Source organism: Lepisosteus oculatus, chromosome 6 (assembly GCF_040954835.1).
Source record: "Lepisosteus oculatus isolate fLepOcu1 chromosome 6, fLepOcu1.hap2, whole genome shotgun sequence".
NCBI classification, from domain to species: Eukaryota; Metazoa; Chordata; class Actinopteri; order Semionotiformes; family Lepisosteidae; genus Lepisosteus; species Lepisosteus oculatus.
In genome coordinates this window covers 46,084,184-46,102,890 of record NC_090701.1, presented here as the reverse complement: position 1 = coordinate 46,102,890, position 18,707 = coordinate 46,084,184, and the positions used below count along the sequence as shown (strand labels likewise).

Here is an 18,707-nt window from a genome sequence, read left to right as displayed (position 1 = left end):
TGCTGCCTGGATCACAGTCGTTATTATATCAATTAAGTGAATAGCTTTGAATAACTCTGAACGTGTTGTTCATTCGTTGCGTGGAATGAATACCAGATGGCCTTGTAGCTGTGAAGCAGGAATGAGTGCCAGGGCTTTTGATTCATATGCTGATACATTGTCCGCAGTGCCTGGAAAAGAGAACAAAATTAAAGCGTTGTAAAGACTGATGCGCCCCCCACCTTTTCTCCTGCCTCGTCAAAGCTTTTGTTGGTGTGCCAGGCTGAACGTTCACTTGGCAGTATTACAGGGGAACCATATATTGTTGGCCAGGAAAGGACAAGTCAAATACTGTTTGCTTAAGTAATTCATTAAACCTGCTTTACTGGTTTTATGACTTTTACCATACTAATCCCCGCCTCAATCATCTCTCGCGTAGATAAAAAAATATTTTTAAATGATTTGGCCCACGTTTGTTTTTTCGTTCGTCAAGTTCCTTGTTAATGATATATGGAACAGTGTGCTATTGCCTGTGAATGATAAAGATGATGGAATAAGACCGGCTGTCTCGGGGAAATGAAATGGGTAACTTCAGAGACGATTAAAGACAAAAATCTGGCATCTCTTCTGGACCGTGACGATGTCCTGTATGGAGTTATACAGCCACCGTGATTGTTGAAACTCCATTTACCCAGTTGCTGTGCTCGGCCCAGTCCTGGCAGCAGCATGTTAAAAGCTGGCTGTAGAATCTCTGTGTGGGCGTAGGGGAGAGGATCATGGGAAAAAGCTCTTATATTGCATGTAGCATTTTTTTTTGGTATGGAGAATGGGAAGAAAATAACAATGGAGTTATTAATATTTGTATTTGTTCATTTCAGACTTTAAGTTATATAAAATTGACTGCATATTGCTAATGTACAATATATACAAACCATTTGAGCTTGCACTTTGAGTCTTCTTTTTTAACTGGACTTTTTTGTACATAGAACATTCAACATGAATAAAAAAAAACAGTATAGGAAACGAGACTGCAAAAGGGGATGCAGTATAATCACTTGACTTTGTCATGTTTCCAGTCGTGAGAGGTTCTGGAGTTTTCTGACTCCAGGGGGAACCTGTGGCCACCAGCGAGCTTACTGTCTTTGGACATCACGATTTTTAAATCCAGAAATGAAATCGCCAAGGAGTTCAATAGCTTCAAGGTGGTTACTGGATAAGGGCTTTGAAGAAACGGAGGATTTCAAAGTGTTGTTCCGCGTGGAGTGCGAAGTGTAAACTTTTCAAGCAGCGACCCCAGAAGCAGCACTGTCAGGCCAGCTAGAGGTCAAGAGTCACTGACAGTCACTGAATTAGAAGGCTTGGAAACTACACAATGTTCTGCAATGAATTTTTTTTTTATACCTATACAACCTTGCTCCACCTCATCTGTACAAATTAACGAAAATCTATTTTGGCACTTCATTAGCTTCATACTGTATGTCTGCATTTCACTAAAAATACAAAAAAGAAGGAAAAGACTTACATTCAATATCATATTTGTCATCCTTCCAGTGCACACAGACCCACACACAAAGCTATTTTTTCTTGTGATTAGTTTGATCTACTTCATGTTTAACCTGTAGCAATAATATCGGTTAATGCGCTAAAGCAAACAAGCCTCTTAATTAATAATGTCCAATTCAAAGAAAGAAAAACGTTTTTTTAAAAAAAACGTTTCGTTACTATTTCTTCACTGCGTTTTGACTTTGTTGACATTATTACGGGGGGGGAGAAGCCATTATCAGTAGCTCTAGAACAGCCTTCGTTAACGGGCATCGACGTCCAGTTAAAACAAAAAAAATCAGTTTCTTTGGTGCGGGTTGTGACGCGTCGGTCCCGAGTGCTGCAATTTCAGGTGTAGCCACATTCATCGGTGACACTGGAGGCGACCGCATCTGCCAGCCACTGGCTTCGAGCGGAAGGACGACCGAAAAAGCGATATAAAAAAACCCCAAAGACCTGTCTCTTAGCCTGTCTGTGGGCAAAGCGCGTTTGCTTCGAGGCTGCAGAGAGGGATGGGAGGCGGTGTCTTCGGTTGTGCGCAGGCGTCCTTTATTTCACTCTCTTGCCCACTGTAATTCCATGGCGTTTCCTGTCAACAGCGACAGCCAGGGCTGGATAACTCCTGAAAGTCTTGGGACCGCAAAGGCAGGAGACAGAGACAGCCGGACCGGCGCGGACGCTATGGCGTGCTTCAAATGAGTGTTTGCGGCGAGTTCAATTCTCGGCAAACATGGACGCGGGATTAACGCTCTATAACAATCTGAAAGATGTGACATGGAGCACGACGTCTCTGCCCCTAGACCGACTGGTCAGTGCTTACCGATTGCCGCAGATCGTGAAGCTGGACAGTGGTAAGGATGGCTATAGACGTCAATAATGAAATTAAAGTTAAACTGAGTAGTACAGAAGTAGAAGAATCGCAAGAATGAACCAAGGACCCAGAGGCTGGGAAACATGAGTCAAATATTTTTGCAACTTTGCCGGAGGATTTGTGTAGTGTAAGAGTTTTGTGGGTACCAGTAGACGAATAGTAATAAAGCAAAGGTCATTTGTTTTGTACGGCGTTATCTAGTGTGATTTTTCTCAGGGTTTTGTGTGTAATTCTTTGCAGTGAGTGGTTGCTCTGTAGTAGCCAGGACGGTATCTTGGTATGAGCTGAGTTGATAGGACATTAGACTAAACGAACGATGTTACTAATGTGAGTTTTGTATATTTCCCTGTTATAAACTCGAGAAAGAGAGGCACAAAAGCAACAATGTGAGGAACGATATTGAATCGCGTCCTCCTTACAGTGTAAATTTACAAACGCTGAAAACAATCTTTCCTCTATTTTGTTTTTGCGTGAAACCAGATGATCCTGTCTGAACCAAGGCTGATGATGACAGAGTAGAAAAATAATACCGTGTTTAGTTCTTTGTATTGTGAGATAGTAGTTTTACAAGAGCAAGTCGTGCATGTAAACGTCGGTTCACAATTTAATATTAAACTCGTATTTGGAGCGACGTTTGCTTGTAGGTTTTAATCGTATTAAAGTATAGAAAAGTATAGACTATCCGACTTTCACCAGATAGGGTAGGAAACTAAAGCCGGAGTGTGATGTTGTAAATCTGTGGATTTTATCTGCATTCCAGATTTAAAAAGAATATTGGTACAAGTAGTGTGTATTGGGCCTTGGAGCAAATATTCTTGTCAATCACTGTTATCGTCTAAGCTTTTGAAGTGAGTTTTATGTGCGTCTTAATATTTATACAAAACCTTCTTCAAACACAGCTCAATGCAATGATTTTATTTCCATCCCTTTTAGCTCGTGATACAGAAAAACGTATTACAGTCATTCGCATCTGCATTGGTGCATTTTCTAAAAAGTTGTGCTGCTTCTCTAGCACAGTGCTTGCGTTTGGTTCTGGTGTAAGTGTGCTCTTAATCAAATGCTTAACTTATGTGTAATCACGTTTTCTATCTGTCGGTGTACAAGATTGTCTTCAGTTGCTCTGAAATACTTTGCGCTGTTCTTACAATGTCAAAAGTGAGCTGCTTTCACTGTGCAGGGTTTTTTTTTCTACAATTCTCTGGATCCTGACTGTAGTTGTGCACGTTGTCCATGGTTAGGCTGCCCTGCCCTGTGCACAGGAAAGTACCTGAGAGAGAGGCACATTTCTAGCTTTCTAGCCTAGTGCTGAGGGAATGAAGTTTGCTTTGCAAAGAGCTGTTCTGCTCTTGTAGCTGCCTATTTGTTTTTGCTCGTTAGGGAGTCACACAATCTTGAAAAACGGCGACTGTGTTGCTGCCTTTCGGCCCCGAAGGCCCACATGCAGTCCCGGAGGACTGACTGACAATGGAGAGGAATGAGGAACAGCGTCAGGAATGCCAAGTGGCAGACTGGGCACGTGTGCTGGGGAGGTCACCCTGCTGCCAGGCGAGGGCAACAGGACTCTCTGGGTGTTGTGTTGTGTGACTGACCAGTGGACAGGAAGCTTATAGTGTCCATCCTTGGCCTTTCCACAGAGTTCACATCCAATTGTAATGCCTCCATTGCCAAGGATAGGTCCCACAGTGTCCAGGCTTCGTCTGCCTCCTCTACATTGTGAGCCGGAGTGCGACACTATTTTTCAGACGGCATCAGGTTCTGCACAGGTGGCTGACAGCCCAGGTGATCTTTTTATCTAAAACCCTCGCAGCTGCCTAGCAAGGAAGGGGCTAAGAAGTATGTGTTTGCATGATCAGACCTCTCCATTGTATGCAGGCTCAGGTTAAAGAAAATAATCTAAATTTTCTATACAGAAATGCTCATTTTGTAGAACACATTTTCAATTCTGGTTGGTGGCAAAGCCCTGTTACTGGGGGGTGGCAAATTGACTCATACCTGTGGTTACTCTAGTAGAGGGATGGCACTCCAGCAGATAAGCGTGTAGTCCACTGCAGGGTACACGCATGGAGGCGAGTTAGGGGTGCCACGTCACCTAGACAGCATGTCCAGGAGGCAGGAAACCAGAGACATCTGGTGAAAACCCATGTGGCCTCATGCAAACTCCACACAGAGCGTCTCTCGGACCAGAATGAAGAACCAGGACCCAAGACGTTTGAGGTAGCAAAGCTGCACGACTGTGCCAGCCAACATCCATATCAAGTCAAATTAATATTTAGCAAATATAAAACACTTCATTTCAAGGGATCCCAGAACGGGCTTGGCTGAACTGTGTTTGGTTTTTGACCCTGTGTGCCTCCTGTGTGGGGTCTTGCCTGTTCTCCAGCTGCTTTGTGTGCCACCCACTTCCCACAGACGCGCTGGCTCAGTTAAGAGGTGTCTTTACGTTGCCACTGTGTGTCTGCATTTGCCCCTATTCACTTTCAAACTGCTTTATCCAGTTCAGGGCTGTGGGGGTCCAGGGTGGGACATCAGTTCAGCGCAGGGGGCACACAGACACGGACATAAACTGGCAGGCGCTAGCACCAGGGCCAGTTTCCCCAGAAGCCAATGAACCTCCCAGCATGTCTTTGGACTGGAAAATGGGTTGATAGAAACGCGACAAGATTTTCCGTCTGTAACAGCCTCCTGCTTTTATGGGGTTCAGCTGAATAAGGAGCCAGTGTATGAAGCGGTTGGCATTTTTCACGTCATGTCGTACTGTATATGTGTGTATTTGTGTGCCGCAGAATGAAGTTCTGGATTCTGACTAAGTCGAAGTGTACATCCCTTGTGCAGGATTGTGTTTTATTGGCTTGATTGTTTTTTTGTTACGTGCTCAGGCCATCTATTTTGGTGACGCAGAAATAAATCGTTTGAGCTTATCTTTATTTAATCCTGGGAGGTAGTTCTGAGCAAATTCACGAGGAGCAGCTGTGTGCATGTAGGCAGCGTTCTTGCAGATGACTTAAAAAGCCAGGACGGGTTGAACTGCATTTTCCTATTAGTCAGGTTTTTGTGCATCGGCATAAACCAGTGTATAGAACAAAAAAAGAAGTTGTTAATTACTTAAAACCTTTATTCGAATACGTAGACTACTGTTGAAGAAGTTCAAGTACAGTGGGGAGCTGCGTCAGCATATGCAGGCTGCAGAGGAACAAGTACAGGTTTATTCCATCCTGCAAAGAGAAGAAAAGAGACGTTTCAGCTGTGGAGCCTTCTTCTCCACACCTGAAGAAGGCTCCACAACCGAAACATTGTGTCTCTTTTCTTCTCTTTGCAGCATGGAATAAACCTGTGCTTGTTCCTTCAGAGACTGCAGTTTTCTTTCAGATGTTCAATTGAAATCAACAGTGCAGCACTGTTTCCATAAAAAGGTTTCCTTGCAGTCTAGCTACTGCATTGCTTTTGATTGTTCTTTTATCTAAAACATTGGATGTTCGAATTCAAGGTCGGCAGGGAAGTAGTGTTGTGGTTAGACAGCTGCTGAGCCGTCGGCTGTTGGATTTACAATGGAACCCCTGGTCATAACGCTTTTTACGATATTATCTCGATCAGAAAAAATGTCATCTTTTTTCCCCCGGACTCTCAACGGCATCAAACAGATACCTGAAAGATAATGTAGAGGTCTCCTAAGCTTTTTTTTAAAAAAAGTTTTAGAAATGAACATTGAATTTTATTTTTGAATTAAGGCATTTTCTCACTAATCTTTTTCAGAATAGTCAAAGGCACGATGAAATAGTCAGTGGCCTGTGGCAGTATTTGTCGTTTTTGTTTATTATAAACCTGGACGTGTGTTAAGAAGATAGGGAAAACGATAGAACACAGTAGAATATTTATTTTCAGTTCAGACTCCCTTGTTTGGGTTACAATGTGTGCAAGTTGTGTATTTAAATTTTACTGTCTTGATATATCTTTTTTTTGTATCAGTCACTTAAAATGCTACAGTCTGGGTTTTACTTCAGTAGATCTTTGATACATCATTATTGATTGGTATAAGATCCCTGCCTGCTTTGAATCCTCTATTGTTCCTATTACAAAGAAGGACAAAATAATCTTAATAACTACAGTTGCTTGTGGTTCCATCATAACGAAGACTTTTCAAACATATAGGATACTTTATCTTAGGACTACTACAGATTCACATCTCGAGCCTCCCCAGTTTGCTTGTGGGGCCAGCAGGTTAGTGATTGACACTGTTAATATGGGCCTTCACTACATTTCACAATGTCTAGGATCCTCAAGTGCGTGTGCACTAGTTCTTTTCAGAGATTTCAGTTCCGCGTTTAATTCTACAATTCCACAGCTCCTTTACAATGAATGGTTACAGTTGAATGTTCCATCTGCCAGTGGATTTCAGCTTTCTCTCCGCTGCGTGGCGAAGCCCTTACTAATCAGACTGTTGGTGAGTACTGGTGTGCCTCAAGGATATGTGCTTTCCCCATTGCTCTATTCCTTGTATACAGTACCAACAGCTACCGTACACCTCTGGCGACTCTTCCACAAAACTAATTAAGCTTGGAGATGACGTCACCCTTGTAGGTCTTGTTCACCCTTGTACAGTAGGTCTCATCACTAATAGTGGTGAGACCTTGTGCAGGAAGGTGGTATCACGGTGTGCTAACAACCACCTGGGGCTCTAATACTCTTAAAACAGTGGAATTGGTGGCTGATGTCTGGAAACATTCTCCAAGACCGCCCTTCATGGTGGCCATCAATGATGTGGCTGTGAATGTGGTGGAGCTCTTTTAAGTTTTGGGAATTATGTATGATCTCTTAATTATGTATGACCCTAAAATGGGAAATGAATATCACCAGTATCAAGAAAGTACAGCAGAGAATGTGCTCTTTGCACCAACTGAAGAACTTTGGTGTTCATTACTGAGTGCATTCTGACAGCCTGTATACAGTAACTGTTTGGTTTGGCATCATGTCTGCCCACTCCAAAAGCAAACTGCGGTGTGTTGTTCGCTCTGCGGAGAGGGTCATTGGCTGTTATCTGCCCTCCATTGACAATTTGAACAATTCCAGAGCAAAGAAGAGGGCAGGAAGGATTGCTAATGACCCCCAGGTTACCACCTGTCTCATAAACTTCCCTCAGGAAGACGCTACCGGTTTACTAAAACCAGAACCGTCCAGTATTTGAACTGCTACCCTCCTAGGGCTGTCTTTTTGCTCTGTCTTAATAATGTCTATTGTCTTGTTTGTGTAGGGTATATGCAGAATGTTTTTGCCGCACCAAGTACACCAGAGTAGGTTCCTTGTACCTGGCGAATTAAAGGCGATTCTGATAATGCAGTTCATTTTTGAATAGTGGAGAGGGTCTTCTTCGTGGTTTAAATTATGTTCTTCCTTGAGAAAACCACATACTCTGCTCACGTCATGTGATTTCTTACATTTCATAAACACTCCAGGTGCTCAGTGCTTTGGTCGCTTAAATTGAGTTGGGATTGCCAAAATTAGTAGATGAAGAGTTGCTAGCAATTGAATCATGAATTATTTAATTATTTAAATTTATACAAGAATATTTATATATCTAATGATGGGCACATTCCCCACTTGCAGATCAGATAGCCGCGATCAGCAGGATCGAAGTTCTTTTGGAGGAATCGCCTGGATTCTAGGATCAGCAGGCTAGTCTAGGGAACTCCCACTGTGAGGGGCAGGCCACCCCCTCGATAGCGTAGGGTCATCACACCAACCCGGGGCTGGTACTGTCTGATCCGCCTGCAGAATCGGTTTGGAATGCCGTGCTCCTGCTCGAAACTGTTCTTCGTGCCCGGAGGCTGGGTGTGAAAGAGCATCAGAGGGGGCCGGAGACCGGAGACTGGAGCGGTGCTGCCTCTGGCGATTTCCGATCTGCCTTGACAGACTGGGCGGGAGGGCACGGCGCGTGTTCCACCCCACCGGTCAGGTGTGAAGATGCTGGGAGGGGCGCGCAGTGACCCCTTTCGAGCATTCGAGCAGACGGACGAGACAGTGATCAAGTCCTGCGGTCAGCGGCTGTTCCCATTCCCACCCGGCAGACTACGGATTTGAAATCTGCAACAGCATGCAGGGCTGGGGCGGTGAGAGGACAATGTTGATTTGTTGCCAGAGGCTTCTCTTGCCAAAGTAAAAGTTTCCCTTTCCTCTGATGTCTGGGGTTAGTATACTTGATGAAACCCATTAGACCTGAGTCTGAGACTCTTGCGCATCAGTGTGGTACCTGGTGGCTCACCTGGTCTGCACTGTTCTCACGTTGAAGTGTTTTCATCCTAAAAACACAAGACAAGTCACAAAGAGGATGAGACCATTCAGCCTACCTTGCACATTTTGTAGTAGATAACTGATCCAAGACTCTCATCCAGCCTTTTCTTGAAAGGAACTAGGATATTGGCTTCTAAAATATGGCCGAGCTGCTTGTTCTCTGTTCCTTTTAAGAACTGTACCTGTAGTGACATACTGTATAGCTATTAAAATTTAAAATTTTAAAGCAAAAAAATCCTCTTCATTGAACTAGTTAATACTCTGCTTCCTTATGTTGTGGATGCTGTGACTGTTGCTATTGTCGCAAAATGTCTTCAGTTTATTAGAGGATTCATACAGGTGATCTTGCAAATGTAGAGACTTCTGATGCCATGAACAGTCGGTTTGACTTTGGAGGATGAAGCAAAAATTCAGCAATTTAAAGAGCAAATATTCTGAGTTTTCTCAAGAAATTTAATTTAGACTTCCTCTGTGGTGTTCTCCAGCATGCTGCTCTAGATAAGAATGTTCACTTATTCCTCTCTAGTTTAAGATGTTCTGTACGATGTGGACTAACACCACTGTAGTGCATGAAGGATTGTTACAAAGAATAAGGGTGAAAGTAATTGCTGTGAACCCATTAGGTACACAGACATTTACCTAAAAAAAGTTTAATGTTCTGTATCTCATGATAATAGGTGTGTTTCTGATTTCATATTTATGATCAGTCTTTTACCCAGTTTGCCTCAGGCACCTCCATTTTCTAAAACCTGACTGATAGACGCTGAACTTTTGTACTGTTGGGTGAAATATTTACTTATTGCTTTACACATGTTACATAAAACACATTGTTTTAGTTGTTTGTTTTATAGTCTTGAGAAGCAAAGTATTACCAGTTCTAGGTGTGGATAGACTTGAAACTTGAACTGTGTTTAATGAACACAGGTTTTAATCATTGTCACATTCACTAACCTATGAAATGTGTATTTGTTAGATTGAGGTGCACAATGCTCCTGAATTTTAATTAAAAAAAAATCAGACAAAGTGTTTTAAAGGGTTCTCTCATGATATACAGTATGTTTCTGATGTGCTGTATGTGATGAGATACGTTCAATGCATTACGCAGAAGACTGCTAAAGAAATGTCATCTCTCACGCAGTGGTACTGGCTGAATGTACTTTACACCAGAATACACACTGACAGAAAAAAGTAACATCTTGCATCAGTGACCTAGTGATCTTGTTTGGGAAATATCCCGTCATGTCTAACAAACAAATGTAAAACAAAGAATTTACCTGATTTTTTTTCTGTAGCGGCTGGGAAGTTTAAATGATTCAGAATAAAGTGTACAGAAAGTAGAAACAAATATTAGCATTTATCTTGCGTGTGCTTGAACAACATATCCAAAGTCCAAAGAAAAGCACATTCAACTTGAATTTCTGTGCTGCTAAAGCTGCTCTCTGAGATTTTCGAACAATTAATCCTCACAACCATTTCTCAAAAAAAGTGAAATATCTGTAATAGTTTACACAGAAATGATAATGTCACATAAAACTATGCTTTTAAAACTGTAAAATAACTGTAGTTATTTTATCTAGGAGAGCAGTTACATCCTGATTTCTTTCACAGGAAGATTATCTTTAATTTACAACATGCTCTAATATGGAAGAAGTGGACTGTGACTTCTTTAATCTTTTTTCTTACACTCTAGATAAAGGATTTGAAGTAAAATCATATTCAGTCATCTCCTGCACAAAAGTAAATGTAGTCTTCTTTAAAACTATATTTTATTCCTACAGAAACTGCATTATCGATTTTGCTTAATGTTCTCATCTGCTCTTGTGGTATCATATCTCGGAATTGCTGGAATTCATGTTACTAGGGCTGTGACACCACATCCTCTCCACCAGCATATTGTTGGAATCTTTTTTTTTTTTCAATTGTGTTAAAACTGTTTAACCAGTTAGACGGCCTTTTATCAGTGATGGCTTCGTCCCAAAGCCTGCTGTCTACCTGTAGAGCACAAATAGTACAGGTGGGAAGGTGATATCGGTGTCACAGCCATCACAGAAGTTCTTGAATTCGTCTTTGAGATAAAATGAGGCAGGTTTAAGTTTATTCTGAGTGCTTCTGAGTCCTTGGTTTCACCCTGGCTGCTTCCACCAGAACACATTTACTAGTTGACAGTGACAGGCCTCAGTTGTATAAAGCTTGTTACTGTCAGGTAATGACAAAGGGATGGAAAGAATGGCTTTCTACCAAAACAAGATCATGTTATGAAATCGGGTAGCCCAGAGGGTAGTATTGCTGCCTCACTGCGCTGGGGCCCTGGGTTCATTTCTGGGGTGCTGTCTGCGTAGAGTTTGTACAGTATGTTCATCCCGTGTTCATGTGTGTTTCCACCAGGTGCTCTGGTTTCCTCCCACAGTCGGAGACGTACTGGTAGGTTAACTGGCTTCTGGGAAAATTGGCCCGGGTGGGATTCTATGCATGTTTGTGGCTGTGTGTACCCTGCGATGGACTGGTGTCCCTTCCAGGGTGTATCCTACCTTAGCCCTGTCGCTTGCCAAGATAGACAAGATAGCTCCCCCGCGGCCCTGTAGATATAGGAGTGAGAAGATTGGTGGATGGACGTTATAAAATCTTTCATAATACACCTAAAATACCCTTTCATTAATTGTTTTAGAATTTTTTAAAACTAAATATTTGATCTTTTTATAGAACAAATGTTTAATATTTAAGAAATCCTGCACGTTTCCTTCTCTTTCACGTACATGTTTCGAGGCATTTTAAAAACCAGCTGTTAACTACTTGCCTAAGCAAAATGTACATTGTACAAATCGACACCTGAATTATCAATGATGTAATACATGTCTGTTGGTTCAGTACATTGTTCTGGTCAAGTTTATAATGCTAAGCAAAACTGATTATTTTGAATATGCTAACTTTGATCGATAGGTGTTTCATTTTTTCTCTCGTTTGCAGTGCAGTGGTAAAAGTGCATAGTTTCTCACTCTCTTATTGTTCCCTATATCATACTGCTGTATGGGTGGAAGTGATTGTCTTTTGTACTGCTTTTCATCCTTCAGTAATGCATTTGTGACCCTGGGATCGCCATGAAGGGTTACCGAGAAATTAATACTACACTACGGTCTTGCTTGAGGTAATTTCTTGATACCTGCTGAAGTATCTCAGGCATATCCGATTACAAAAACAGGAATGAAAGTTTGCTTTTTCACAAACTCTTTGGCCACCTGCTAGAAATTGAAACTCTAGATGCACGCAGAGTCTCAACAACTGCCCTTTGTCTGGATTCTGCTGCATTTGAAGTTTTAACATGTGGCGATACAGATTACAGTATGGTAAGACTGGAAAACGGTGGATGAACAGTTCCCACTAAGGATTTATATAAGCACATACCAGTATTCTGGCTGGCATCTGTGCCAGGATACTTCCAGACAACAAGACTGCTCTTGACAACTGGCTTTTACTTTGGCACAATTGCAGGTCTTATCAGCCAAAGATAAATGTATTGCTGGTGTGTTAAAATAAATCCATTTACTCTATTAAGTCTGATTAAGTTTGGGAAACAGCAGATTCAAGTCTTCGGATAAATCTGAAATGTGCAACATAGAAATCAGTAGTGTATTCAGTATTTTTCTCATTATCCAGCTGTGGGACTGTAACATATCTCAGAACAGCAAAGTAGCTGTTGCTAAACCTTAGTTGCTCCACACAGTCTGCATAGTTTCTCTGCTGTTTGACCTCGAAACTTTAACTTTTGTGTAGAAGTACAGTAGATTACACTAGAGGCTGTGTTGAAATGTTCAGGTTTGCTTGACCTTTAAACCTCTAATGTCACACACCTCATGCTCTTTGCTTTGATTTGTCTAATTCATTTAGCTCAGCTTTTACCTAGATATTGTGCAAGGACCTAAAGAGAGCCATGCTTGTAGGAGATCAGTTTAAATTCAGCTGCACTTTTGTCTTTACAACAGGAGTGCTACAGATGGACAGTTAGAATGTGGCAGAAAGTACTTTTGTCACAGATTACGTTTTCTTGGTTAGTCAGCTCTACTTGGAATGTTTTTCAGTTGTTATTTGTACTGTGGTGATCTGAAATAACAGGCTATCTGGGTCAAGGTCTTGGCTCTGGTATGGTGTTACATTTTTTAGTATGATCTTGTTAGATTTTTGAAAGCTAAGCAAGGCTGAGCCTGATCAGTACTGGGATGGGAGATCTCAAAGGAAAGCCAAGTTCCTTGCGTAAGAGGCGTTTTTTGGACCCCTAGGTGGTGGTGTTCCCTGTGAATCAGAATAAAACCAGTGCCACAGTATGATCACAGGTGATGCTATGATGTAGGAGGTGCCATTCTTTGGATGAGATGGTAAACTGAGGTACTGCCTACCTGTTCATTTAAAGGTCTAAATGTAAGATTAGGGTGCTCATCCTGGTGTCATAGCTAAACTCTGCTGTAGGTTTGCACAATCTGGCCTCGCTAATTTTCCCTTTGATATGAAGAAAGCAGATCATGTTCTGCAGTAGCTCTTGTGATATAATTTAATAAGATAATGGGCTTATGTATGCTACTTTATGATAGGTGCCATGCCTAATGAAAAAGAGTGCAATCTATTGCAAACACAGGTAAAACAAAGTTAACAATGATATTAAAATACCAAGAAAGAAATTGAAAGGAATGGTAAAAGTTACTGAGGCTAAAATAACTATTAAAAAGCTATTTCATTGCTATAAGAGCATCAGAGATGAGCTAAAATATATCAGGTACAAAAATGGGAACTTCTAGACAGTACAATGGCTGATACTAAAGGAGTATTTCACTCAGATGTTCACTGAGGTAGTGGTCAATAACAAGCCTCAGGCAGCTGAAGGGCAAGGTTCTGTATTAAACAATATCAGGAAAGAAAACGCAAACGTGTTTTGGGTACTATATGCATCTCTTTTAATCATCACTAAAGACAGGGGTCATACCTGGGAGAGATGCTTGTGTAGTGTATATCCATAAGAAGGGTTAGAAAACTGACCCAAGTAATTATAGACCAATATGTCTGACCTCTCTTACATGTAATGTTATGGAAACATTTCATAGAACTAAACTACAGGATTGCCTTAACAGAAATAAGATCCTAGGAAATAGTCAGCATAGATGTAGAAAAGGTAGGTTTTGCCTAAGTAATGTGTTAGAGGTCTTTGAACAAGTAATGGATACACATACAGCTTATGATATGGTGTATTTTGATCTTCAGAAGGCTTTTCATAATTCTAATCATAAAAGATTAATTAAAATTGCACACAATAGACATTGAGGGAAGTGTGAGTGGGTTAATTGGAATCGGTTAATAGAAAACAGTGGATATAGATAAGGGGTGAATGCTCACATTGGGATGATGCTATTAGTGGGGAGTGCCACAAGTATCTGTACTAGGGCCATTGCTCTTCTTTATTATATCAGTGAGCTAGATTCTGGTAAGGTTTAGATGAACAAACACTGTAGATAATGCAAATGAAATTCAAAGATCTTGATAAAATTCAGAATGGCAAACACCAGGCAGATGAAGTTTTATGTGGACAAGTGTAGGGTTTTGTATGCAGGTATCAAAAAAATCAACTATAAATAAAACATGGGAAACGCCATGAGAGCAGTGGCTACTTCAGACACCTTGGTCTTTTTTCGATCATTTGTGGGAAGTGTGGGAAGCAACTAAAAAGGCCAACAAAACGTTGGGTTGTATAGTTGAAAGTTAAGAATTGAAATCAAGGGATTTTATGTGAATATTGTAATTGTCCATTAAGATTTTTTTAGAATATTATGTACAATTATAGATAATATATTACTGCTCTGGAATCAGTTTAGAAAAGAATAACTGGATACATTCTAGGAGCTTAAAGGAATGAAACCTACTGTCCACTGCCAGGCAAAGGAACTGAATCTCTTTAGCCTTGAACAGAGAAGACTACGAGGGGACCTGATACAAGTATTCAACATATTCAAAAGCACTGATAAAGTCAACACAGCCGACTTCTTCAGAATGAACAGACAGCCCAATTGGAAACCCACGTGGAGGGGCATTCGGAACTGAGAACTGGAAGAGCACTTCTAAGGGTTGTGAGGGTCTGGAACAACCTTCCAAGCCATGTGTTTAGAGCTGATTCTCTGTAAAACAAAAATGTCTGTCTTAATGTCTGTTAAACTGACATTTTGAAATAAAACTACATTTCCTAATCAGTGTTAAACAAAAAAAACATTTGTAGTTCATTTAGTTTGCTGCTACTGTATGTTTATTTTGAATTGTTTGGCTATGTACTGTATAGTATATAATTTACACACATTTTGATATTTGTGCCAGTATTCCTGAAAAAAGGATAAAGACCATACAATAGGGTATATTAATTATTTCGAAAGTCTTTTGTTAAAGTTCCTCGTGGAAGATTTAATTATCAAATTTCAGACTTTAGGCATTCAAACCAAAGGAAAGTATTCAAATTGGTGTGATGTAGTTAGTGGAGTACCACAGGGATCTGTATTAGAACCACTTCTCTTTTTAATTGTATTAGTGGTGTAATTAGTGGAGTACTGCTGGCATCTAAATTAGCACCACAGCACTTCATAATACTGTCAATGATCTATACTGTGGTATAGTTAGTAAATTAGAGAAATTTGAAAGTGAAGGATTAAAGTGAAGATTAGTTAATCTGTAGAAACTGAAAATGAAATTCAGATTTAGATCGAATTCAAGACTGGTATTTGAGAGTAATATACAGACCGCAAAATGTAGAAATGTGCAAAAGGAAAATGAGATTGTAGCTATATATTTAAAGGCATAACCCGTAAATCAAGGGATGTTATTTTAATATTGTACAAAACACTAATATGGCTTTTTGGAATATTTTGAAAGATGTTCAGGTGGGTAGCTGCATCAGCTTGTGTAAGCTGCAAAGGAACAAGCTCACACCTGAAGAAGGCTCCACGGCCGAAACGTTGTTATCTTTCCTCTCTTTTCAGCATGGAATAAACATATTACTTGTTAATTTGAAAGATGTTCTTCACCATATTACATAAAAGAACTTGGTGTTCTGGAATTTGTTCAGAAAAGAGTAACCATTTAGATTCCTGGTCTTAAAGAAGAGCTGTACTTTGATGGGTAAAAAACTGAAATGTTTTATCTTGGATCAGAGAAGACTACGAGGTGATTTATCCCAGTATTCAAAATCCTCATAGGTGTTGACAAGGTTAACCCAGAACTTCAGAATCAACAGAATTATTTAAAACTGAGATCTGGGGGCATTTTTTACACCAAGACTTTGGAGGGTCTGCAAAAAGCCCCCCAGTCATGTTATAAATTCCTGTCCCAGCAGTACTGAAATATATATTTTGTTTGTAAAATACACTAATTCAATACTACTCTACTACATTTCACTTGAGACTGTTAGAAAGGCAATAAGCTTTCAAGGACAGCCAGTTGCACCACTGTAAGAGGTGCTGTTGGACCTGTAGGTAGTAGTCTTCCCTCTGGTCCAGAATTTTCAGACCATTGCCCTGTACGGACACTGTGCTGTGGACAAAGTCATCCTAGAGCTTCCCCTTAATTCACATGGTGAAGCCTTTTCTTGCGTCTCCTCCTGATCTGTCCTGAAGTGGGGCTTCTACAGCGTAATGCTTGCCACACAACAGGTGCGTACTGCGCCTCACAGGGGAAGTTGGTCCCATCTTCTAGGTAAAGCAGTTTGTGATCCTCCTGGATGATAAGTATTATGTATATGCCAGTAATTTTTTATAATTTCAAAATGGAGAGCTGTTGTATTAACAGTTTTCAGATGCTTCCCCTTGTAGGTTCGGAGCCCTGTGACAAACAGCCTGTCATAGGCAAACTGGGAATAATCTGAGCGGAGATAAACACTGCTGAGATGAGCAGTGCTCGAACACAAGCCTTCTAACGTGCAGACATGAGATTCGAGCGGTACTGTTTTCATGATGTGTGCTCTGCGGGGATTTTATCCAACTTCTGAAGTTCTCTTTGGGCTTGAGAGTGCATTTGGAAGTTGGCCATTTTCCTGTGTTACATGAAAATGCCTGTTGTGTCCTGGTGATATATGACCATCTAGGAAACCTGCTAGAAATGGTCAAAACGTTAGCAGTGCCTGTATTTTGTGGACATCAGTGATCCAGATTCTTTGCTGTAGCAATGTGCTCTTTACCTTGAGACATGGATGCATTACGAGCCTATTGGTGTTACAGGTCCTATCATACATCATAGGATAACTCTGGACTGTAATCACAGGGTAATGCCCATACAGCATGATAGACCTACAGAAGAATGTTTGTGCTTCACATACAGAGAACCACTGGCACGAATAATAGCAATATGTACTGTATCTGCAGTATTTTATCATTTTGTTTTCCATGGGATTCAAGCAAAAAAACCCAACCACAATGTCCTTTTATTGCAGGAGAATCTGCAGAAGGTCTGAGAGACAATGACTACATTTTGGTTCATTCTTGTCGCCAGTGGACTACCATCACCGCCCACAGTCTGGAAGAAGGCCATTATGTCATCGGGCCCAAAATAGAAATCCCAGTCCATTATGGAGGTAAGGCAGAGTGAATGAGTGATGCAGGGGACTGACTCACAGTGCAAGCCACCTGCCTGTGTCTTCAGTGTCCATAATTAATTGCGAATGCTTTTTCGATGCCATGTTTTAGGAAAAAAAGAAAAGAAAATGACAGCAAGTACGTTCTTACTACAGGCATTACGTTTGCTGCTGTGATGTCTTTATATAGCAGTTAGCAAAACATTTGGAATGCTGCATTAAGCTTTAGAAAAGCAGCTAATGGAAGGAGAAATGGCTCTCGAGTGTGAATACAACAATGGAGCAGAAATCCACAAAACTGTACTCTTGAGTCTCCAATTTGCTAGTGTCCATTTAAATACTTCGGTGAACTTATCTCTGGTACAGTATGTTGAATTCCATTTAAAAAGATGTGAAGCTCACCTGTGCTTTGCTTTTCTCATTGATGCAGTTTTCTGTATCGGCTGCTATAAAATGCACATTTGTATATTTGATCAGACATGATAATTTCCTAGTTTATGTATTATGATATAAGCCTAAGCTCTCAAGGGCATGAAACTGTACATTCCAGAAGGGTTGTGGAGTCTGTATTCCTCCCTGTTTATTGCTCTGTAAGTCGTGGAAAATAACATTCAATTCATGCAAGGCTGCTGCTGGATTTTGAATATATCCCATTGTGCAGATGCATAACCTAGCCTCCTGCATTTAAATGGTTGTGTTGGAAAGTGGTCGTGAATATAAAGTAGGGCAAGAATCTGTATGGTCACTGTCTAAATGTGGTAACAAACGATATAGAGTGTGCAGACTGTGCGAGTAAGCATGCTGCACGCCAGCAGTAAATATGAACAGGTTTGCACTGGTGTCCAGTAAGAAATGGCATCCCTGGGCAGACAAGATAAATGAAGTATTAGAGAACAGAAATACTGTACTGTGTATCAGCTTGGATTTGCTCTGGTAAGAAATCTAAACAGGCTAAGTCCTCTGTGTGATATAATATTAACAAACTCGCCAACAGAGACAGCTTTGCGCTGCAGCATTAATAACAAGACTAATGAATAGTGAGAAATAGAATGAAGCATTTAATGTGTGTTCTGTTCTAAGTCCTTAAAGCTGCCTTCCCATTTATAAAGCTGGTTAACTATGCAGTCTTAAGATCTGGCGTTCTAATCGAAATGACATTCGGTGAATCCTGCAGTAATTGAAATCTTTTTGGTTTCTCAGCATGCGCTGGAGAGTACTGCCTGTTAGCGTGGTACAAGGCCTGGAGCAGTTTTATACCACACATGCAGAGAAAATGGTCAGCTCAGTGCAGTTACATAACATCTTCGCCTGCTCTTAAAGTTGAGTTTTGAAAGCGGTGTGGCCAGATTTTAAAGGGCCAAAACATCCGTGTTCTTGTTGTAAGGATTTGCACGTACGTAAAGAAAGCAGAAGTGAGACACAAGAAGTCTTAAATCATTGTTTAAA

The 18,707-nt window shown here is 40.8% G+C and overlaps 1 protein-coding gene across 1 annotated transcript in view; it reads left to right on the top strand.

Moving 5' to 3' along the window:
* The first annotated feature begins 2,034 nt into the window (after positions 1 to 2,034).
* garem (GRB2 associated, regulator of MAPK1) overlaps positions 2,035 to 18,707 on the top strand; it is a 70,538-nt gene continuing 53,865 nt past the window's right edge. The window contains exons 1-2 of the mRNA XM_006643216.3: positions 2,035 to 2,372; positions 17,121 to 17,261. Of these exons, the coding sequence (XP_006643279.1) occupies positions 2,252 to 2,372; positions 17,121 to 17,261 (262 nt within the window). The 5' untranslated portion in view covers positions 2,035 to 2,251. The remainder of the gene's footprint in view (positions 2,373 to 17,120; positions 17,262 to 18,707) is intronic.